At 36.9% G+C, this 22,583-nt stretch overlaps 6 protein-coding genes across 7 annotated transcripts; 4 read left to right on the top strand and 2 right to left on the bottom strand.

Moving 5' to 3' along the window:
• The first annotated feature begins 489 nt into the window (after positions 1 to 489).
• LOC111491991 (elongation of fatty acids protein 3-like) lies at positions 490 to 1,419 on the top strand. The gene has a single exon (XM_023141107.1). The coding sequence runs from the start codon at positions 511 to 513 to the stop codon at positions 1,354 to 1,356; it is 846 nt and encodes a 281-aa protein (XP_022996875.1). The 5' UTR covers positions 490 to 510; the 3' UTR covers positions 1,357 to 1,419.
• A 557-nt stretch (positions 1,420 to 1,976) lies between these two features.
• Positions 1,977 to 4,060, top strand: LOC111492287 (probable 1-acyl-sn-glycerol-3-phosphate acyltransferase 4). Its single transcript, XM_023141574.1, has 4 exons — positions 1,977 to 2,248; positions 2,471 to 3,070; positions 3,310 to 3,440; positions 3,576 to 4,060. Exons 2-4 carry the CDS (start codon positions 2,499 to 2,501, stop codon positions 4,019 to 4,021), a joined length of 1,149 nt encoding a protein of 382 aa, XP_022997342.1. The 5' UTR covers positions 1,977 to 2,248; positions 2,471 to 2,498; the 3' UTR covers positions 4,022 to 4,060.
• Positions 4,061 to 4,693: 633 nt separating this feature from the next.
• LOC111491791 (pathogenesis-related protein 5) lies at positions 4,694 to 6,581 on the top strand. Its single transcript, XM_023140831.1, has 2 exons — positions 4,694 to 5,654; positions 5,788 to 6,581. The coding sequence occupies exons 1-2, from the start codon at positions 5,606 to 5,608 to the stop codon at positions 6,468 to 6,470; spliced, it is 732 nt and encodes a 243-aa protein (XP_022996599.1). The 5' UTR covers positions 4,694 to 5,605; the 3' UTR covers positions 6,471 to 6,581.
• Positions 6,582 to 6,905: 324 nt separating this feature from the next.
• Positions 6,906 to 12,215, bottom strand: LOC111491790 (leishmanolysin homolog). The gene is made up of 16 exons (XM_023140830.1): positions 11,656 to 12,215; positions 10,679 to 11,017; positions 10,431 to 10,574; positions 10,172 to 10,304; positions 9,899 to 10,086; positions 9,750 to 9,824; positions 9,555 to 9,647; positions 9,369 to 9,429; positions 8,907 to 9,239; positions 8,687 to 8,813; positions 8,500 to 8,599; positions 8,311 to 8,380; positions 8,070 to 8,222; positions 7,897 to 7,992; positions 7,462 to 7,781; positions 6,906 to 7,372 (listed from the first exon to the last, which is right to left on the bottom strand). The coding sequence occupies exons 1-16, from the start codon at positions 11,737 to 11,739 to the stop codon at positions 7,127 to 7,129; spliced, it is 2,562 nt and encodes an 853-aa protein (XP_022996598.1). The 5' UTR covers positions 11,740 to 12,215; the 3' UTR covers positions 6,906 to 7,126.
• Positions 12,216 to 13,098: 883 nt separating this feature from the next.
• LOC111491792 lies at positions 13,099 to 18,066 on the top strand. The gene is made up of 2 exons (XM_023140832.1): positions 13,099 to 13,301; positions 17,616 to 18,066. Exons 1-2 carry the CDS (start codon positions 13,252 to 13,254, stop codon positions 17,986 to 17,988), a joined length of 423 nt encoding a protein of 140 aa, XP_022996600.1. The 5' UTR covers positions 13,099 to 13,251; the 3' UTR covers positions 17,989 to 18,066.
• A 484-nt stretch (positions 18,067 to 18,550) lies between these two features.
• On the bottom strand, positions 18,551 to 21,291 carry LOC111492260. Of its 2 annotated transcripts, none has more exons than XM_023141544.1 (6): positions 20,949 to 21,291; positions 20,246 to 20,372; positions 19,547 to 19,689; positions 19,393 to 19,452; positions 19,040 to 19,108; positions 18,551 to 18,952 (listed from the first exon to the last, which is right to left on the bottom strand). In XM_023141544.1, exons 1-6 carry the CDS (start codon positions 21,150 to 21,152, stop codon positions 18,851 to 18,853), a joined length of 705 nt encoding a protein of 234 aa, XP_022997312.1. In that variant the 5' UTR covers positions 21,153 to 21,291; the 3' UTR covers positions 18,551 to 18,850. The 2 variants fall into 2 exon arrangements, with proteins under 2 accessions (XP_022997312.1, XP_022997311.1); XM_023141543.1 differs by having other exon boundaries at positions 19,393 to 19,455; positions 20,949 to 21,289.
• Positions 21,292 to 22,583: the final 1,292 nt, after the last annotated feature.

Raw genomic sequence — 22,583 nt, 5'->3', positions numbered from 1 at the left:
AAAAAAAAAAAAAAAAAAAAAAAAAAAAAAAAAAAAAAAAAAAAAAAAAAAGACAAAATTACTCTTCTACTTTAGAATTGTTGTCCAATATTGTTTTTGTACAATGTATGAATATACGAAAATTTGAACTCCTTACCTAAAAAAATAGCACATGTCGGTGATTAATAAATTGAGTATTGTCACCAATATAATGACAAAAATGCCTCTGTGGGTTGGTATTAGTTGACGTGGAAAAGATGGGTGAAACAAAATTATTTTATTTTTTTATTTTCAAAAGACAATAATATGGTGATAAATTTGATCCCACCAAACCAACCGTCTTTTGCCTCCTCAAATCACCCAATTTAGAAGTCGGTGTCGTTTATTAAAAATTAAATTTAATATTCATATTTGTCCATTTTGGAAATAAATGTTTTATTTATTTATTTATTTTTTTAATTTTCCTTTTCAGTTGTTATTAATATAACTACGTACTCAAATTGGGTTTATTGCGAAACGCCCAAAATTCCAATGCCGACGGTTCCCATGCTGCGATATTGGCTATCCGAGCACCCTTCCATTGTCAACTTCCGTTGGAGCCACTCCCAATCATGGGGCTCCACGTGGCCCTTCCTCGTCGCCGCCGTTACCTTCTACGTCGTTGCCGCTGTCATCCTCCATCTTCTAATGATCCTCCTACGCCGCGCTCGCCAGGTCCCACTCGGCCCCATTCCGGCCATCCATAGTCTCTCCATGGCCGTAATCTCGGCAGTCGTCTTCACCGGAATCCTCCTCTCCGCCGTGGCGGAAATTCGTGACACCCGCTGGCTCTGGCGGCGGAGCAGAATCAGAACCACTCCGTTTCAGTGGCTGCTCTGTTTCCCGATAGGCACACGCTCCTCTGGGCGCGTGTTCTTCTGGTCGTACATTTTTTACCTCTCCCGATTCCTCCACCTAATCCGCACCTTTTTGACCGTTCTCCGCCGCCGCCGTCTCCCATTCTTTCACCTCTTCAACCAGTCGATCCTCATCCTCACTTCCTTCCTTTGGCTGGAATTTTCACAGTCTTTTCAAATCCTCGCAATTCTCTCTACCACCCTCCTCCATTTCCTCATCTACGGCTACCGGTTCTTGACGTCCGTCGGGCTCCTGGCCACGTGCTTCCGGTTCGTACTCAATTGCCAGGCGGCTCTGCTTTCCTGCAACTTGTTCTGCCATTTTGGGGTGTTTTTGTTTCACGTTCTGAAAGGCGGGTGCAATGGCATTGGCGCTTGGATATGCAACTCTGTGCTTAATTCCGCCATTCTTTTGCTGTTCGTGAAATTCTACAAGGAAAATCGTTGGGATGGGATTCATAAAAAGCCACCCAGATTCTGAAATGGGTTTGTTCTGTTGTTAAATCGAAGACATTTTATTGGGATATCATTGTAAAGTTCTTTTTATATATAATCTTGTAGGTTAGGTATTTAGAAAATAACATTAACACCTTTTAATCTTTTATAGGCCAAAACCTCTTCAATTTATGAATATTCTTAAAATATGTTATTGAGAATATTTTTGAAAAATAAAAAAAATTAAAGGTGTTTTAGAAGTTTTATTAATAATTTTTTTGAAAATTCATAGTATTTTTGGAACTATTTTCAAAATTAAAGGGTATTTTTAAAATTGAGAGATTAAATATATTTTTTTAAACAAAAGGTTGACTGTTCCATCCAATGAAACCATTGAAACTGTAATTTTAAAATTGAAAATTTTAAGGAGGTTTTTATTAATTAGTCTTATCATAATTTTCTATATCTCACATTTTCATTAGTAATGAGCATTATTAAAACAAATAATAATAATAATAAATAAATAGAATGCTATTATGGAAATAAATTTAAATTTGAAAATCTAATTTTTACCCTAAAATCAAAGATGTTACCTAACCAGAGTTAAAGCTGAGTTTAAAATCTGGTTCATAGTTTGGGAGTAAAATTTGTTCGAGAAGCGGCCTTTCCACTTCCCAATATCCCCCACCTTTCGTTAAACCCAAAGCCGCCTGAGACCAATACCGTTAAATCTGATTTTTTCTGTAATCGCGCTTTCAACCTTTCTCTCTCCTCCGCTAATCCTCTTTCTGGTCTCTTCTCAATCTTCCATTTTTCGCGGTTCCCTGTTCCATTACTTTGGATAAGAACTCGCCCAGTTTCAGTTTCAGTTTCACAAGCAATTTGAGAGCCGACCGACTTTCTTTCTCACAGATAAATCTCGATTTCCATCTCCTGAGGTAATTCGGCTCTTTTTCTTAGTTTTAGATCTGTATTTGTTGAATTCAACGACACTCTGAAATTTGTTCTTGTTTCTGAAATTAATATCTTCTTTTCGTGATTGCTTTTTTGTGTTTTCTTTACAATAGAATCCTTTATGTCTACTAGAGTCTTGAATTTCTTTAGATTTGATGAAGAAACTGCGAATCTATCAACGGATATAAACGTGTGTTTGTTTGCAGCCATTCTAGGAGGGAAATTCTTGGAAGAATGGATGCTTCTACGTCTCTGCAATCTGATAAGACACAAAAATTTAAATCTCTTGGTCCTTTTAGGCTGATGAGAGGGGTGGTTTGTTTAGCGGTGTTTTTGTCCACTGCCTTCATGTTCTTAGTGTATTTTGCTCCTATAGTCACTCTCTCTTTAAGACTTATCAGCCTGCATTACTGTAGGAAGGCAACTTCCATTGTTTTTGGTTTCTGGTTGGCTCTGTGGCCCTTTCTGTTTGAGGTGATAAATGGGACTAAAGTTTTCTTCTATGGGGATAATGTTCCTGTAAATGAACGTGTTTTGTTAATTGCTAACCACAGAACTGAAGTTGATTGGATGTATTTGTGGGATTTTGCATTGCGAAAGGGGTCCTTAGGCTGCATCAAATACATCCTTAAAAGCAGCTTAATGAAGCTGCCTCTCTTTGGTTGGGGATTCCACAGTTTGGAGTTCATTCCTGTTGAGAGGAAATGGGAAGTCGATGGACCGGTTATATGCCGACGACTTTCGACATTTAAAAATCCTCGAGATCCCTTGTGGCTTGCTGTTTTTCCTGAGGGAACCGATTTTACGTATACCTTCCATTCCTTTTCTACTGTATTCAAATTTTTTCGGGTTTAAATGCATGCTTCTACTAACGAAGAAAGGATAGTATTGGTCAAAATCATCCATTACCACTTCAATCTTGATGGTATGGTTGCCAATTACACCTTATCTAGAAGCTAGATTTGAACTTTGAAATCTTGTCTTTTGTTCTTTATGATCTGTCTGCACGTGACGAATTGACGACACATACGAAAGTTACTTGCAGGGAGGCAAAATGCAAGAAGAGTCAAGCATATGCTGCTGAAGTAGGACTTCCAGTGCTGAAAAACGTTCTACTTCCAAAAGCAAGAGGTTTTTGTGCTTGCTTACGAACCCTACGAGGTTCCCTCGATGCAGGTTCATTTCTTCTATGCATTGTGGAAGCGATATTCTTGTTTGTGTTGGTTGAGAGTATGGTAGCTCTTCAATGGTTACTATGACTCATGATTATAGGTTTTGCATCTTTTTCCCTAATTAAGTCTATTTATGCAGTTTATGATGTGACTATTGCCTACAAGCCTCAGTGCCCTACCTTTACGGATAATGTCTTTGGCCTCGGTCCTTCAGAAGTTCACATTCATGTTCAACGGATCCCCGCTGGCGAGGTCCCTGCATCAGATGAAGGTGCTTCTGCTTGGTTAATGGATAAATTCAAGCTCAAGGATCACTTGCTCTCATATTTCACGGCCAATGGCTGTTTCCCTGAGCCAAGAATTGAAGAAAAACTTTCTGCCTTCAAGTGCTCAATGAACTTCATACTGGTCATTTCCCTGACTGCCATATTTTCTTACCTTACTTTCTATTCATTTTGGTCCAAAGTTTATGTAGCTTTATCTTGTATATATCTTGCTTCCGTTACATATCTCAGAGTACAACCAGAACAAGGTTTAAGCTTTTTGGTGTCAACGCTCATTAGCAAGAAACAAAGCACTGAATAACATTCATTTTACCGGATGAGACATGATTCTTTTGGTGCAGGGATTTTGCAAATGTCTCTACTATTTTGCTTAGATTGGAATGGAGTTTTCCTGTAGAATAAGTTGATGAAATCTTTGCTTCTCTAGATTCTACTGTCTCTTGGTCTATAAATGGACAGGCAGAGACTGAGCACAAAAGGGTGCCTGTGCCTTTATTACCTGCTAATATCTTTCTCATTTGCTTAGCCTTTTTCTTCCATATTTCATCACTTGATGATCTATGGCCATAGCCTTTTACTTTCAAAAATCACTTGCGTGTAGGATTTGAAATCCTAACTCAGAAAGGAGACCCCCCAGTGAGATCTTTTTCTTATAGGGTTGTGGAGATCTGTCTTTAGTATAGGCGTTTTAAGACCGTGTGGCTGACGGTGATACATAACGGGTCAAAGCGGACAATATTTGCTAGTGGTGGGCTTGGGCTGTTATAAATAGTATCATAGCCAGACATTGGGCGATGTGCCAGTAAGGACACTGGTCCTCAAGGAGTGGATTGTGAGATCCCACGTCAGTTGGAGAGAACAAAATATTCCTTATAAGGGTGAACAAAATATTCCTTATAAGGGTGAACAAAATATTCATTATAAGGGTGAACAAAATATTCTTTATAAGGGCGAACAAAACATTCCTTAGAAGGGCGTGGTAAGCTTGAGATGTTGCACCCTACTTGAGAATTTCTAACTCTATACCTGATCTACTCTCATCCTATGATGATTTTTCTAAGTTCATTACTTGAATGGGAGCAAAGAGAACCCAAAAGGAGATTACTGTATTTTGCAAATGGGGTGGCCCCCCAGAGAGAATAATCAATCTCAGAAGGTGAAACTAAAACGCGCATTATGCATCAGAACAGAGACAAAGATATGGGAACGGTAAGTGTGATGATAAGTTACGATATTTACCACACACGCACACGCACACCAACTGTTTGTTAAAAGTTCCAAACCAGCAATGGATATTAGGTTAGGTGACCGAACAAACAGCAAGATGCGGTAGACCCAATGCCATGGCCTACCTTGATTGCTTGCCTATGCCTGCAACACGGCCATGGAAGAATATTCAGATGGAAGCCCATTTCAGAAAAAGCCACCAACTTTCTTCTCTTGGGGGGTGGGTGAAAGTTGGAAAGAGGCACAGCACATGCCTTTGTTAACCGCTTCTGTACTCGTGGGATGATTGTTCGGATAAACTGGGGATGTCGGCATTCACGATTACCTCAGTTCTTCTTTATTTCTGCCTCGCAATGTCGTCTCTCGACAGCTCCACTTTCAACCTCCCCCTGCCCTCACCCCTATTTTTTTGCCATTTTGGTTAATTGGGCTGAAACTGACGCTAAAACTGATACCCCATTCTTTTATTTTCAGGATGTACTGTCCACGTGGCTTCTTCTTTGTTCCTATTATCTCTACTCTTCACGAAAAGATTGGTTGAAATATCTTTTTCCATCACTAACCAATATAAATACAGAGCTCTCTTCTGCGTTTCTCTTACACCCAATTCGCTGACATTCTTGTTTTTCTCTCTGCGGCTTCCTTGGATTGTTGTAAAATGACTTCCCCATTATGTGTTTTTCTTCTATTGGTCGTGTTTTCACCTGGTAATGCTGGTGGTTAATCGTAATCCATCTGGGTTGTTGTTCTCTGTTCTTTTTTTATGTTTTCATGATGGATTTTGGTTAATTCGATGATGATTTGTATTCTTTTTTGCAATTGGACTGTGTAATGCTGCAGGAAATGTCGCTTTTGCGACTGTTTTTACGCTTCAGAATCATTGCAGCTACACGCTATGGCCGGGAACGCTCTCCGGCAATGGTGCGGCGGTTCTTGGCGACGGCGGTTTCCCTCTGGCCCCTGGTGCTTCTGTACAACTGACGGCCCCGAACGGCTGGTCTGGTCGGTTCTGGGCACGAACTGGCTGCGAGTTCGACATCTCCGGCAATGGGAAATGCCAGACGGGTAACTGCGGCGGCGCACTTAAATGCATCGGCGGTGGCGAGCCGCCAGTCACACTGGCGGAATTTACCATTGGCTCAACCAGTGGCGAAATGGATTTTTACGACATTAGCCTCGTCGACGGCTACAATGTGGGCATCGGCGTCCGGGCAAGCGGCGGTACCGGCAACTGCCAATACGCCGGCTGCGTCACGGACTTGAACGGAATCTGCCCGTCGGAATTGCAAGTGATTGATTCGGGCTCCGTCGTGGCCTGCAGGAGCGCCTGCGCGGCCTTCATGAAGCCGGAATTCTGCTGCACCGAGGACCACTCGACACCGCAGACATGCCCACCAACGTCTTACTCACAAATGTTCAAGAACGCATGTCCGGCAGCGTACAGCTACGCCTACGACGACGCTTCGAGCACTTGCACATGTAAGGGATCGGACTACCTCATTAGCTTTTGCCCATCCGGTTGATCCTATATGTTCTTAATTATATGAATCTCTTTCAAGTGATTGTAGTATTAAACAGTAACTACCTTGGTTTGATTTCTTAAAGAAATATTATTCAAATTCGTATCTGAAAAACAAAAAAAACCAACAAAGACATGAATTACTATCTCCTAATAGTAACAGAGCTAGGAGTTACTCACGGTCTATACCCATTTAGTAGATGTTCGCGAATTGGGTCAGGGACGAGGAAGCTTTCTCTCTCCGTCTATCATTCTTCTATCATAGGTTCTAAAAGTTCATATTTCAATATTATAACATAGTCTTTTAGGAATGTCCGAGTATATAGGAATTCTAATGAGCTTTTTTTGTTCTCTTCTTTGTACTCTTTGAAGGGCCTTCGGCCAATTTATGTTATACATGAACAAAGCTTTTTCCACCTTCACTCTTTGTTTTTGTTTTTCTCATTTTTTTGTCTCTCGTGGGTTTCATACACTTTGGAAATTCTCTCTACAAAAAGCTTTCATCTTTGAAAGCCCTACAACTTAGCCACTTACTTCTCAACCCAATTCTTTTCTCAAATCATTTTGGGCTGACCACAACTGAAAATCTAAATCTAAGGGGGCATTTGCTTCCCCAACTCTACCCTAAGTTAAGACATCACCCTACTACAAGTGACTATTTTACTTTATAGACCTTCCTTTTGAAGAGCTGTTAATTACGAATAAGTTACTGCGCAGTCGATTAAACCACGACAGTTTGATCTCACCGGACCCTGTGCACTGCCCTTCGCCTTCCTCCTCACTGTTGAAAAGGGTCTGGTCGGAGCAGTCGAGTGATGCCCCACATGCTAGATTGTATGACTGACAAGCCGAATGGCATACTCGGAGTCTATTGTCGCCATCTTTGTCACACTTTTGTATTGAAATCTGCATACAAAAAGAATAGATGAACTCCAAATAACAGGGAAGGAAGAGATGCAGAGATAGAGCGTGGTTTGAAGACGGCGTCCACGTACCCAGCAAGCCAACTGTTTTGCAGCTGCGTCGCAGTAGCTACCACCGAAGATGTTAAAAAGTTTCCGGGCACCACCGGGAAACAAACGGTGGTAATTTGGCATGACAACAACTTCCTCGAGCTGCTGTAGTATACTCAGTTCACTGGGTGCACAATGTTGGCCAGTCATATCCCTTTGCAATACATTTTTACAAACAGAGAGACTCGAAAGAAGCCTGGAGCTGTTCTGGCACGAATAGCCAGCATAATCCGAACAACGAAACTCGCAAACACCATTATCACAGACACCTCCATGGAGGCTACATTGCTCATCGCAAATAGCTGAGAACATGCCAAAGGTGACTTAGTGAATTAAATAAAGAATATAACATCCTTGATCTCATTATTAAGTAAAATTAATGTTTAAGACGTTCAAGAAACGCCCGAAGAGAATTACCGGTGGAGCAGTCGATGCCGGTGTAACCATTTCCACATTCACAAAGTCCATTAGAAAGACACCTCCCATGACCACTACAATTGTTAGGACAAGATCCTGCAAATCATTTACAAGTATAAATAAGCAAGCATATCGAAAGACAAGATGAAGTTATACAAGAAATAGATACTCACGTTTGCTACAATCATGTCCATGATAGCCAAGAAAACAAAAACACTTCCCATCCACGCAATCTCCATTGAAATTGCAAGTATTTGGGCACTTTCCCGGCACCGAAACCGAGTCTTTGCTACAAAGTTCATGATATGCAGGGCAGAGTAATTCACCTAGAGTAACGAAGTAAAATAGATTGTTATATTCATTAGACCGAAAATCATTCCGAAAACAGACGAGTAATAAGGGTAGGGCACTTACCATTAAAGCCAGGGAACTGAACCAGTCCACCAGCTTCAGGACATACTTTCCACATACCATCAACAGCCACCTACAAGAACGTGGTTGAATCAGATTGTTTAAACCAAGTTAACTAGGAACTGATCGCGTTTGCCTGTGACATTTTAAATAACATCATGTGTCCTATACAACACCAAAACTCCAAAGTACCTCTAATGAATTGTTAATGCACCGATGCTGATAACAGCCGTTTCCTTGGGTCATAGAACCTCTTACAAACCCAGTCCTGACTAGGGATGAGGCCATACACCTGCATATCCATTAGAAGAGCCATTGTTAACAACAGATTATATACACTTCAATACCCGAAGTGCGCATTAACCATAAGAAATCTTACCTTGAATTACTTCCTCGTACTTCACCTAACATTCTGTCTGGTGCCCGTGCACTGTTGGTGTCAGTGCACGATCCATCCGAGTAAGCCACAAAGTAAGTACAATAATCGGCCAATGACGATTGTCCACCTACAGTAGGGAAATTACCATGTTGATGGAATTTCAGTTTCACAAAATCTTCATTCAGCAGATGTGATATAGTTGATTAACACTAAAACTCACCCTTGTTAGGTTGGGGAAAATATCGAGCCCAGTGAGGGAGGTCGCCATTATAGCTAACAATCGGGCAGTAACCCTCTGCCTCCCTATTATATGTACATCCTGACAACTGTGTCGTGTTGCAATGGTATGCCCCCTTCCATAGATTGCAGGGGGACATGACAAAATCATTTCCCTGGTTGCGGCCCCAATCGAGACGATCAGCCATACTATAGTTGGCCTGGTACCATCCACTGTCTTCCAATAAAGCCAGAGTCATTTTTGAGACTACAGATCTTGTATCAACTGAACCCGTCATAATTTCATTCATCAGAAGCCTTTTCTCCCAGTGAGATCCTGAAATAGAACGTTAATTATTGTTTGTTTCGAGCAAAAGGCTACAACGGGTTGACGAGAATGAGCAGGGTCATAAAGAACTCAGTGGGGGCAGGTAGAAGAAAAGTAACAGAAAAAATCGAGTAAAACCTGAAGTGCCACGCCCTCCTCCGTCTTCAAGCTCTAAACCCATAAAATTCTTTGAAAAAGCCTGCCAAGGGCATTAAGCATTCTTGGCTATTTAGTTTTCGAGAATTATAAATTCTCAACTGACATTCCACATAGTTTCAGAACATGTCACGCACGCACACCAGAAAGAACAGAAGAAGCACTCACTCCATAATGATATCTTGAATGCATAACTACACGTGGAAGCACCACACGAGTCACGGTGCGCCCAAGTCTTTCATCCAAGACCTGTTCTGTTACCTGATGTATTACATCAATTCAGAGGTCAATTCCATGTCGTACGTAATCTTTTAAACGTTCTCAGAGAGGGGAAAGCATTGGATAACACTAGCTATATTTTACCTTACAACGCCTTCTTTTCCTCTCATCTCTAAAATGGGCAAAGGCGTGTGGATCAAAACCAAGGACATGCATAACCTGTGATGGACGAAACATGGTGATGAACAAAATAAAATAACACTTTTTAAACCAAACTACGCATGAAACCAAACCTCGTGTATAAGAGTAGCTGAAAGTAAGGTTTCCGCTTTGGCAGTCAAATGCCGAGGTGCAACGTTCACATGTCCTGCAATTGCACGGCCCCATTGATCACGTTCGCATGCAACAGCCCAAGCAAGTGTGTTCCCAGTGGTAGGCCTTGTGGTCACTAAAAGAACCAAGTCTGCATTGGGAATACCCTCTGGAGGAGACATACAAAATGGTTACAGCCTAAATGTAGAGAGACATTCCCTTCAAAGGGCATCTTAAAAAACTGATTAAAATACCTTCGACGTATTCACGTGGAAGTTGCACGCCTCCATCCTGTCCACAAGCCGAGTATCCACTTAGACGCAAGTTCCCTTTCACAGGCTCAACGGCCAATGCTCTTCTAAACCAATCTGCTGTCTGTCCTAGAGCCTACATTGATAAGCCTTCTAAATCATTTTCCTTATCAGAGCTTATGCTCCAAGAAAAATTAATGAACAATGTACACATAAACAATGCCAATGAAATATAGATAAATAGATATGAAGTGCATAATACCATGTACAGGCGATGCCTTTTGTCCTCCCCAGAGATATCGTCTAAAGTGCAATTATACCAGCAGTCGCCCGTAATCGGAGGATTGCTGTCAGGATTGCAAGAAGGCGAGCCTAGAAAGGAACTAGTGGCAGGAGGCTCTCCAAGCTGCTCAGATAAAGTACAACATAGACACAGAAAACCGATGGTTAATTTCAAAACTCGGTATTGGACGGAGAAATTAGTCGAGAAGTTTCAAGGTTCTGTTTCACCTTCACAATGTCACCAACTTTTTGACAATCTCTATCAGGAGAGTGACCAACAGCATCATAATTCAGATATATTCTGATAGGTTGTTTTACATTTTTTTGCTGATCTGATAATTCTGAAACTCCAAGCAATGCTCTACCTCTTCTATGAAGGGGTTTTGCCGTGCCAGAAGCATCGTAAACTTGAGGGGAAACCGAGTACACCTTGAGCCCGGGTCGCCTTTTTTGCTCGAGTATCTGATCATGGATGCAGGAGTGTGAAACAATGCTTTCAGCTCCCCTTTCCAGCTGATGATCTTCAGATTTAGCATATGTAACATCCAAAGCCAGAAGAAGCAAAATCTGAAAGAGAACAACAAATAAACTGAAAATTATGAATCCCGGAAAAATCTAAACAAAAACACTAAGCTTAAACTCCAGATTTCTCTGAAGATTGATGAACACAGCTCTGTTTATGTCCTGTCTCGAAAATGAGATCTTACAGAAATCAGATCAAACAAGAAAAATCCTTCAAACCCAATTGAACTTAGAGGAAACCATCGATTCTTTCTCCTAACTTGTGGGAGAAAGATCCTTCAACCTCAAACAGCAGTTTCAAGCATTAATTTTCATTCCCCTCGACTTAAAAAGTAAAATAAATGAACTCCTGGAAGAGAGAGAGAAGAGAGAGAAGAAGATAAGAGATGGGCAAATTACGAATCATTACTAAAATCCAAACTTCCCAGAAAACAAGCAAAGGAACAACAAATTAACAGCTGTTCGGTTTTCTTGAATTGCTAAGAGCAAAGCGTACAGTGAGGACAGCTTTAAAGGTGCGCTGGCAATGGTTTTCAAACCCAAGAGCAGCTCGAGGAATTTTTGCCATTTACAGAAGATGAACTCCACAGAAACCCTAAACCTAAAAATCCCCAACATACCCAAAACAACTCCCCACCAAACTTAACTAAAAAAAACAAACATCAGTCACCACAAGAGCTCACCTCAAAAAGAACAACGGCGAAGCGGATCTTAGCATCAAATTTACGAGCAGTACATAGACAACAACACCGTATCGTCTCCTCCATTAAGGGTCGAAGAAGACTCAAACACTAACAGAATCAATCCCATCAAATCGCCGGCGATTCTCCGATCTGCTCCAAAACCCAGTAAACCCAGAGGCTATTCTGCATTTCAAGTAGCCAGAAATGTACCGAACCACGAAGAAATGGGCAGGAAAGAGCGAGCCTCTTGAAGTAAAAGATGAAATGATTCAAAGCTCAAGTGGTGAAGAAATGGGAAGGTGGGGGTCCTCGATTTCTCCGACCCAGTTGAATTTCTTAGACTTAATCAAATTTGGAGCTCGTCAAGGTACGAATAAACGACCCAGAACACGAATTTGGTCCGAAGAACAAGCACCTTAAAGCTCTAGGAGAAAAAGAAAAAAAAAATGAAGAAAGAGAAGAAGGACAACAGTGACTGGGAAAGCGCACGAGAAAACAAACAAATATCGGAGGGATTAAGTGGAGGTGGGTGGGGAAGATCAATTTTTTACACTTAAAAAACAATTTTTTCCACTTGAAAAAATTTAAAGCCATAAGAAATTATAAAAATATCTGGCAATTTTACCTTACCGTCACGTCTCTCTCTCTTAATTTCATCTTTCGCTTTCTCTCTCTTACCGTACAATATTATAAATCATTATTTATGTTATTAATAATTTATTACATCTAAAGTATAGGTTCCTTTTATTTAAATAAATAAAGGTTTGGCCTTTCTGAATCCAACATAATTGAATGTTTAAGAAAAACCATGAAAATTTCTATAAAAATATTACATTAGAAAAATAAAAAATAAAAAATAAAGAAAAGACATTAAAATTTATCACGTACCAAATGAAAATAAAACATCTTATCTAATAATTTATTTTATTTTATTATATAAACTTAGTAAATAAATTATAGGATAAATTTCATAACTATTACTTATAGTATTTATAATTCAAAATATTATATTTTAATTATGAATAAATTTAAGATGTATTTTTTAAATGAACTTTCCTACCAATTTAATTAATGTCTTTAATGAGTAGTAATTTAGTGTCTCGGGTTTAAAATTTGTAAGGGAAAATTATCATCAAAATTAAATGCTAATTTTTATTAAATGACTTGGTCTTTATAGTTATAAATAAATTTAATTTTTAATTAGTTTGTCAATAAACTTTAATGATATGACTAAATCGTTTTATAAATTATTTAAAAAAAGATTAGGGCAGTTATATCCTATTTAATAATCAATTAAGCTTAATTGACAGGATATTGTCTTTAGCCACATGCAACGATCTTTAAAACAAATTTATCAGTCGATTAAAAAAAAATAACAATTTTTTATTTTATTTCAACGGTAAAATGGGCAATATATTTATATATATATATATATATATATATATACGTATGTATGTATAATAAACTAAGGATTAAGATAGAAGAGGTTTAAAAATTTAGAAGGATGAATTACTTGGTTGACTTGACACGGTCGCCGAGAAGGAGGAGAAGAAGGGGAAAGGGAAGGAATCGAAGCGAGCTTTTTCATTTTGTTGGATGAATCGGCGTTTTTTTTTTGTCTTAGAAAAAGAACGCCGCCGTAAAAGGTAACCTTTTCTTTTCGTTAGGTTGAAGCATTGAATTAGCATAAATCGAATTCTAAGCTTAGGGATAGGCATTACGTGAATTATCTTTCTTGGTTTCGAACAATTCTCAAAAGCCATTAAACAATTGCTTGATTTGGGTTCGGTAGTTTCTTCAAACCCACATTCACAAGCTTCCCATTTCTCAATAATTTCTTACCATTTCATTCAAATTTGATTCTATTTGATATCTATCTCTCTCTGATTCTTTCCTCAGAAGATCCAAATGGTCGATTGTTTATGGTAAACCGTAGGAATTGTTGAGAGTTAGAGGAGGATGGTTTAAGGGAAAGGAAACTTTTGGCAAAAATTCTACGCACGGAAGGTGTTTGTGAAAATGTCTGAGAGAGGAAAAACAAGTTTTCTAGGATATGGACAGTGGCTCTGTTTTATACCATTTGATTTCTGGGCATAGTTTAATAGTGGAACTGGAAAGGGACTTTCGAGATCCAGCCCACTTTGCTTTAATCGCACAATTTGGTGAGTGGAGGGATTTGACTGCAACTCATGCACACTAATAATAGTTTATTATTATTAGCCTGCCTGTCTATTCTAATGTCAATTATTAGAAACTTCCTACCCCTCCCCAGTTTGGTATTTACTCACAGGGCTGAATCTTTTAGATCTGAATCCACCTGGATTCATTGATACCCCCATATTCGTATTCAAATCATCCCAACAGTTCATCCCCATTAAGAACAAACTGTTCTTTCTTCTTTGGGTTTCATTTAGTTGTCAGTCAACACCTCTTCAACCTCAGTTGTTCTTGAAATTGTTGAACCACTTCTGTGAAACTGAATCCTCAAGCTCATTACTGACTCTCACGTTCTATATGCTTTCCAGCTCCCACTTCCCCACCATTTTTTTTCCTGAGAAAGTGAAATGGCCAAGAAAAGTTAGGTCGGAGCGATGATAAAGTTTTTGAATGTAAAAATTGGTGGGTGGGAAATCTGGTTTGATGTGGGAAAAGCAAAGAGATCAGAATCAGAATCATTCACCATTGGAGCAGACCAAACAACTTCTAACTAATCTACTTTCCCAATGGTCTAAACAATAATGTTTTGATTCTGTTTGCCCACCTTAATTTGGTGAGAGTAGTTGTGTAACCGGAAAGAAAGACTAAAAATGACAATATAGGTTTGAGTTATTACAAATAGTATGAAAGTCAGACATCGGGTGACGTGCGAGCGAGGAGGCTGGCCCTCAAGGAGGTAGATCATAAGATCTCACGTCGGTTGGAGAGGAGAACAAAACATTCGTTGTTGAGGAAAATTTCAAAAAAAAAAAAATCTAAAAATGACACTTTCGAATAGCTAGCTATGAGTTTTGGGTCTTTACAAATTAGGTGGTCGTTGACATCATTCTACCAAATGAACCATTAGCTTTAGCTAGCCCCCCTTAGGTTGCCTCCTTTGTTTATTATAGTTCCTTTTCGGCTTCAATCAAAACATTGATATTTGGATATACAGAATCATCACATCTTTCTTTTTCTTTTTCTTTTTCTTTTTCCTTTTCCTTTACTTTAATAAGACCAGATTCTTCCCATAAGTAGGGTTTGTTCTTTTTTTTTTTTTTTTCCTCATGGTTTGTTTTTATTACATGACATAATTGCTGTTTTTATTTAATAAAAGTATTGTAATATAAATAAATTATAGAGTATGATTATTGGGGGTAGGCTAAGATTTTTAAATAGGATAAAAAAAAAAATCTCAATTATCTCACTTTTTAATATACTATTAAGTAAATTATAGAGTATGATTATTGTTGTTTAGATTATGGGTTTGTTATTAGTTAATATATATACTTTTATTTTATTAAAAGAAGAAGAAGAAACTCCATGAATTATTATTAGAATAAGAGTGAAGCAAAAATAATAATGGTGTGTTGGGGGTATGGTGGCATAGAATTCTCCTCGGTTGCTTTCAATTTCTTCCTCTATTGACAAAAGAGAACATAGTGGGCCTCAGCCATTGGGCCCAATTTCCCTCTCTCAGGACATGACCCTTCAACCCCCCAATGGCCCATCCCAATTTCTGAATTTTATTATTTTTTGTTTTTATTGTCTTCCATACCTAATAGCCAACCATACTATATACAAAAATTTATAAACTTATTTTATTGATTTTGTAGCTATGACTTTCAAATATTGGTCATTTTTTTATCGTTCTATTATATAATATAATGTGAATGAGTTGATAGTGGTTACCCAATTATCCTAATTAGATTAACATAATCTAAGCCCCTTTCATGTTAATTCTTATTATATTACTTGAATTCATTTAATTTAATAAATCTAAAAACATAAAACAAAACTCAAATCCCATACTAAAATTCATTTATTTTTAATTTATTTGTTTCTTTAGTTTTTCATCTCCTTATGGATCTGCCTATGTAACTTTTAGATTGTGAAGTCTTTTTTTTTTTTTTTTTTGTTTTCTTTGTATATTCCCATATATATCCAACCACTAAATTATGGATAATATTTAAATTATACTTTGAGACTTTCCACACTTTAAATGGAAAATTTTAAAATAAAGGAAAAATAAAAATAATAATAATAAGATGTTGACTTTACGAAAATGAAGAAGACATATATTACCAGAATGATGTGATTGATTGCAATAAGTTTATTTTCTATGATTTATATTTATATTTATATTCATTTGGAGTGCATTTAGGGCAACCGACCTATTTTTATTTTACCACAATTTTATTTTCTTTAAAAAAAAAAAACTTTTTATTTTTTTGGCTCAAATAATTGAAGATACCTTGATGACTAATTTTGTGTACATCATATCTCTAATTTTGAAAAGAAAAAAAAAACGGGTTTGGATAAGACCAAATCTTAAGAAATTAAAAATGGAAAAAAATTGGAATAAGGACAACAAAATTGGCGGGAAAACAGTCATATTAATTAATGATTATAAATAATGATCTAGAAAAAAAAAAGTAATTTATATTATGTTAATCGTTCTTCCCCAACCAGGGAAGATCATGCACTTAAAAGTAATAAATTAATTAACTTAAAAGTCAATAATAAGAACATGGTCCTGGATTGAAGGCTAGAAAATATTGAAACATATATATATATATATATATATATATATATGTGTGTATATATATATAGATTGAAGGCTGAAAAAAAGGGAGTTTATTAAAAAAGTTTTAAAAGGAAAGGTTCCAAAATATAAAATCCCAATTTTTGTGGGTTACAAAAATAATAATAAAAGAAAAGAAGTTGGTGCAAAGTGGGGTCCTAAGCCATAATGATTTCTTTTATCTGAATTCATTTGGAATGACATGGCCAAGGTCAAGCTGGAAATGCCTTTTTTATTATTTATTTATTTATTTATTTATTTATTTTCATGTATATAATAAAATAAAAATATTCCTTTTGAAACATGCACATGACTAGGCTTATCCATTTGCAATTAATGCATTTTATTCAAAATAATATTTTTCTTTTATATATAAAAAACAAAAATACATTTGTAATAACTAGAAAGTGGGTGTCCCTCTGAAATGCCTTTATTTTTTAATATTTATATTTTTCTATTCAATGCATTCTCTAAATAAAAACCATATTCGTATTTCATATTTTTATCCATTTGAAGAACCCATAGAGATAATATTCTTTTAAAAAATAAATTATAATTTATTATAAATAGGATTTTATTTTCATTGATATTTATGAGTTTTGAAATATCTTTTCTCTACTATTATGTTTTCGGATTCATTGATATGCATTTTTAGGAGAGGTCACGGAGAATCAAATGGGCCCTATAGCAGCCCAATGAATCTTCAAGAACGTGGGCCTAATGAGCCCAAGCGTCTAGACCATTCGATGGCCCAGCCCACTGTAGAGTTCCACTTGTATTTTGGGCCGGGCCTTCTGGTCAATGACTCGAGGAACTTCTCAATGCCTCCACGCCCTAGTTTGTTAGGAATAGTACTAACAACGAATATAATAAAATAATAAAATAAAATAAAAGTCAATTTTGAACTTCAACTTGATCGAAAGAAAAACTTTAAAATTGTTGTAATTTTAAGCTCTAATGTTTTTTTCATCCAAATATTATTACAGAAGTTCTAATAAATTATAAATATTAATATTATTTTTAAAATTTATGAATATTTTTTAAGCGTGAAATAAAGTTTGTATTTATATATAATGATCATGACATTTATGTGTTACATTATTGAAGGGCTTGAATTATAAAAGTCCATCTCTCTCTGATTAGCTTATCTTCTCTTTGGCGTGGTTCATCTTCCGTACAGTCTTCATATCACGCCGTTGGCTACAGCGGAGGTGGCGAAGAGGGGAAGAGAAACGTCGCTGGGGTGGCTGAGAGGTGAAGAGAAACGCCGCCGAGGGTGGAGATTTAAAGAAGCTTCGTGCAGGAGGTGGGGAGAGGGGAAGAGAAATGCCGGCAGAGGTGGAGATTTTAAGAAGCTTTGCGCAGGAGGTGGCGGAGGGAGAAAGAGAAACACCGACGGCGGAAGAGATTTAAAGAAGCTTCGCAGAGGAGGTGACGGAGAGGTAAAGAGGAACGCCGCTGGAGGCGGTGGAAAAGTGAAGAGGAAGGCAAATAGAGATCTAGGAAAATGGTTAAGGTATGACGATGAGTCAGCCATGGCAAGAAATGGATGAAAGAAAAGTGGAAAAATGAATAGCATAAAAAACCCTAAAACATTTATTTTTTGTTCTTTCTTTCCGAGGTTTGATGATTATGAGGATAGTACCAATATTCAGACCAAACTAAAAAAAATTATTGGAATAATACAGAGTAAATACTAAATTTGTCTTTAAAAAATAGTAAAAAAAAAAAACAAAGAAATTTAAATATTACCATAACTGCTTTTATGTTATTACCAAAATTTATGAAATATTATTTGAGTAATAAAAATTAAGTTTTGCAAATTTTGAATTATAAAAACGGTTAAATTAATAAAAATATTCTAAAGTTTAAATAATATAATTAAATTTTTAATACAGCTAAAAATATCTTTAAATTTTTAAAAAATTAAAAAAATATATTTTTATAATTAGTTACCGATAGAAATGGTTGGTTAAAATTTGTTTAAAAATTACCTTTAAATTTAAATTTAGGTATGGTATTTTAAATAATAATAATAAAAAAGCTTTATTATTTCATTAATATAAATTTGATGAATTAATATTAAAATAATTTCAGAAACTTAGAAATAAGATATGGAAACCCCAAAACTCAGCCAGCATAGTACATTAAACAAAAGCTTAGAAAGTATGTCTTATGGGGCATTTTTGTGATAAGGTCTCTAATATTTGCACTTTACACATATATACATTACATTACATTACAAGTAACATCCTCACTAAAACAAGATATTACTCTATTAACTACTACCACAGAATCGTACTAACCCTGACCCGTACCACAAAAACCATTAGCATCCGATCGATACATACAATGTTACAGAGACAATCGAAACGCTTTCGAGTCAGCTGAATTATCTGTTAGCATGCATGACGATCAACTCAATGGATTCCCCAGCTTCTCTCCTCTTATTTGCACTGTCTTCAGCCTCTTTGCAGCCTTCACAAAACCCCTTATCACCTGCAACTCATCCAGTTGCTTTGACAAAGGAACGACATAACTCACGTAAGGTTTTTTCATAGAAAATAAACAGAACGGAGCACGGTATGGTTGTGAGTTAAGTACCTGTGACATGAAATGCCTCTGAACAAGGTCTATCAGTTGCTCTTTTGACGGGTTTGGAATAGCGTCTACCTGCACAAATCCATCAATCAATACGTAAGTAAAGAAACTTACTAAGGTCAACCTTCTCCAAGTCCACCACTAGCAGATATTGTCTTCTTTGAGTCTTCCCTTCAAGGCTTCCCCTCAAAGTTCTTATCCCCTCAAAGTTCTTAAAACGCGTGGAGAGATTTCCACACCCTTATAAACAATGTTTCGTTCTCCTCCCCAACCAATGTGGGATCTCATAATCCACCTCTTCGGAGACCAGCATCCTCACTGAAACTCGCTCCCCTCTCCAATCGTGAGAAACTTACCAGATTGAAGTGTTGCCAGTATCTCCACAATGCAGCCATCTCCAACTTACTAAGGTCAACCTTCTACATAGGAGGCGGCAATGCAACAGGAAATTAGTTCAAATTGGCAAGGCTGAACTCATTTTGCAATACAGAACATTAAAAAAGAGCATACCGTGGATCCTTGTGGTGCAGAAACAGAACTCTTGGACTGTGAGTCACAGGAAAGGGATCTGCTCATAGTCTTGTGAGATGATGACCCAGATGATTTGTGTAATCTATGCCTTGATTTGTGGGGTTTTTGGGCGTCATCGGATGCTGGGAATCAAGAATAATTGAAAGCATTATCATGAATGAGTGACAAAGGCCAGAAAAAGAATAAAGAAAACCAACAAAAGTGAGTTCACAAAGGATCCTATGCTGCCATCAACCCTATCTAGAACCAACAAACAGTCGGTCAAGAGCATCAAGTAGCCCCTACCGCTGCTGCTACACCACACCATCCTCTTCCCATCACCACTACTCGTTGTTTCTAGAAGTACAGCGAAGATGCTAGTAAAGGTTATAGTTCTAGAGCACTTGAAATCACTGTAGACTCGAAACTAAAATATGGTTCGAAGACGCATAAATCTTTGCCTTTTGATTTGGCTGTGATTTCAACATAGAGGCAAAGGATATGGGGTGGGTGGGGATGAAAAGCGATCATCACTTCAAATGATCAAATCAATAACAGACAGGGACATCAATCCAAAAACAGAGGCACAGACAGCGAACAATTATGGGATGAACTCAATTCTATTCTAAGACAGCTAATAAAAATAGAAAAAGAAGAATGATTGAGCAGAGACATTGAATCGCCAGCTGCAAAACTCACCCATATCAATTCCATTCCATTGCAAATTCTCAAATTCGAGATCGTCATCTTCCTCGTTACTGGTAGGAGCCTCGATCACACTAAGCGCATTCCGCTGTAGTTTCACCTCTATGCCATTCGTTAGAACCTGCAAGTTTTCCCCATTCCAAGAAAATTGAAGCAAAGCAAAGATTATTTTACAGTTAATCAACCAAAAGGGAAATATCCACTTCAAATGATAAAAACCCATCATAATTTAATCCTATATATTGAAATCAGGACAAGAAAAAGTGAATAAATAAAGCAATCCTAGCCAGAAAACGACCGAAGTATTAAAAAATGGATACCAAATTCATTTTAGATTATGAAAAAAAAAACTAATAAATTATGAAATCCACTGAATAAATGAACATGCAATAAAAGAGGGCAAGGATAGAAATGAAGAAAGCCCAGAATTCTCAGTGAATAACAACGAGGAAAGCAAAAAAATCGAATTCAGAATTTAACAAGACACGATCTAAAAACAAAGAAAAATTAACAAATGAAGAGTGTTATACAAAAAATTGAACTGAAAAAAAATGGGGAAATTGGCCGGACATTGATCAGAAAACATGAAATTAATCCTCACATTATCACCAAGAATAAGAATCCAAAGGAATTGAAAGTGTCTACAAAACCCGATTTGTAAAAGAAGCGAAATCGAGTGAAAAAGAGTTTTAAATACCAGCCAATGCCAGCCGCCAAGGCCCACGGCTTTCTTGACAACGCCTTGCAGTCCAACGAGGACGGATTTGGTCCGATTATTTCCAGTAACGACGACTTTGGTATGGCGAGGAAGGACGGAGAGCTCCTCCTCGCTGCTATCCCCGCAGCTCTGCAAGTGCGAGAAACCGCCGCCATTGATAGAACTCTCCACAGCGTCAATCATTTCGGAGTGTGTCAAATGAAATGAAGAGGAAAGGCCATGCAATGGTGTGGGAAGTTTGAAGCAAGAAGAAGAAGAAAAAAACACAGAGAAAGCACGGAGAGAAGGAAGAGAGGAAGAGAGGAAAAGGAAGGATATTATTATTTGAGTGGGTGGTGGTGTTGCTATGAATCCCGACGACCCGTCAACGACAAATAAGAAATTGACACGTAAGAGAGAGAAAGAGGTTTCCATAATCACGCATTTGCCACTTGGTGGGGGAGCGGGTTTGCGGCATGATGCTCCCAATACCACTGGTGGTTTCAGTTTCTACTTCCGGAACAACGCCTTTCTTTTCCGGAGTTGACTTGTTGACCTTCGCTGTAACCCACTACATTCTCCTCAATTCCCAAATTACCAAAGTACCCCTACTCCCCCTATCTTTTTTTTTCTTTAAAAAAAAAAAAAAAGAATTACTCGAAAGGACAGTTTTCTTTCAAATTTGGTTGAATTGGGTTTGAGTTTGAATTATTGTGTGTATATGGAACAGTTATTCACGTCATTGTTGCTCAATATTCAATGTGAACAAAAAGTAATTTAATTTCAATTTAAAATTGACAATACTTACCCGACAATATTGCGAGGGTAGCTAATGTAAAATTCTAATAAATAATAAATAATAGCGTTAGCTATTTTTTTATTTATTTTTTTAAATAACATGTTTTTAAAAGGAATAATAAAGGTAAAGCGTGGAGCGTTGAAAGTTGGGGTGTTTTGTAATTTCAATGTAAATAAACATGTAAATAAAAATCCAGCGAAAGAAAATTAATTATTTTTTAAAAATCTAAGAAGAAGAAAAAGGAGGGAAAAAAGAAAACACAGGCAACGTAGTCTGAAACGTAACGGCAAAATCCGATTTTTCTTTTTTCTTTTTTCTTTTTTCTTTTTTTAATTCAAACGCGGGCCCCACATCTCTACCTGCCGTCAGTTTGTCGTATATCTCCGTCCCACTCACACGTCTTTCTCCGCCATACCCGAAAATCATTCCTCTTTTCTTTAATAAAAATATTTCTATCAAAATATATATATATATTCAAATTTTTTAAATTCGTATTTTTGAAGTTTTAAAAAAAAGGTTAAAGGTATAGATTCAAACTTTTAAAAATTTAAGGGTATTTTTAGAATTTTAATTTTAAAGTTAAAATGTATTTTTAAAATTTTTAAAAAGATAAAAATAAAAAGATAATTTTGATTTTTGTTTAAGTTAAAATATATTATTGAATTTGTAAAAATTTAGGATTATTTTTTAAACAAATGATAAAATTAAAAGGTATTTTTATTAATTTGGTTTTTTAATTATGTGTGTAAATAGCTTTGACAACTTAAAATGTAAAACTGAAAATTTTAATTTATTTAAACTTTTAAAACTACAAAAAAAAAAAAAAAAAAAAAAAA

This window comes from Cucurbita maxima, unplaced genomic scaffold, assembly GCF_002738345.1.
Source record: "Cucurbita maxima cultivar Rimu unplaced genomic scaffold, Cmax_1.0 Cma_Scf00017, whole genome shotgun sequence".
In the NCBI taxonomy this organism is placed as follows: Eukaryota; Viridiplantae; Streptophyta; class Magnoliopsida; order Cucurbitales; family Cucurbitaceae; genus Cucurbita; species Cucurbita maxima.
The sequence above is the reverse complement of the archived record's forward strand: the minus strand, read 5'-3'. Positions and strand labels throughout refer to the sequence as shown.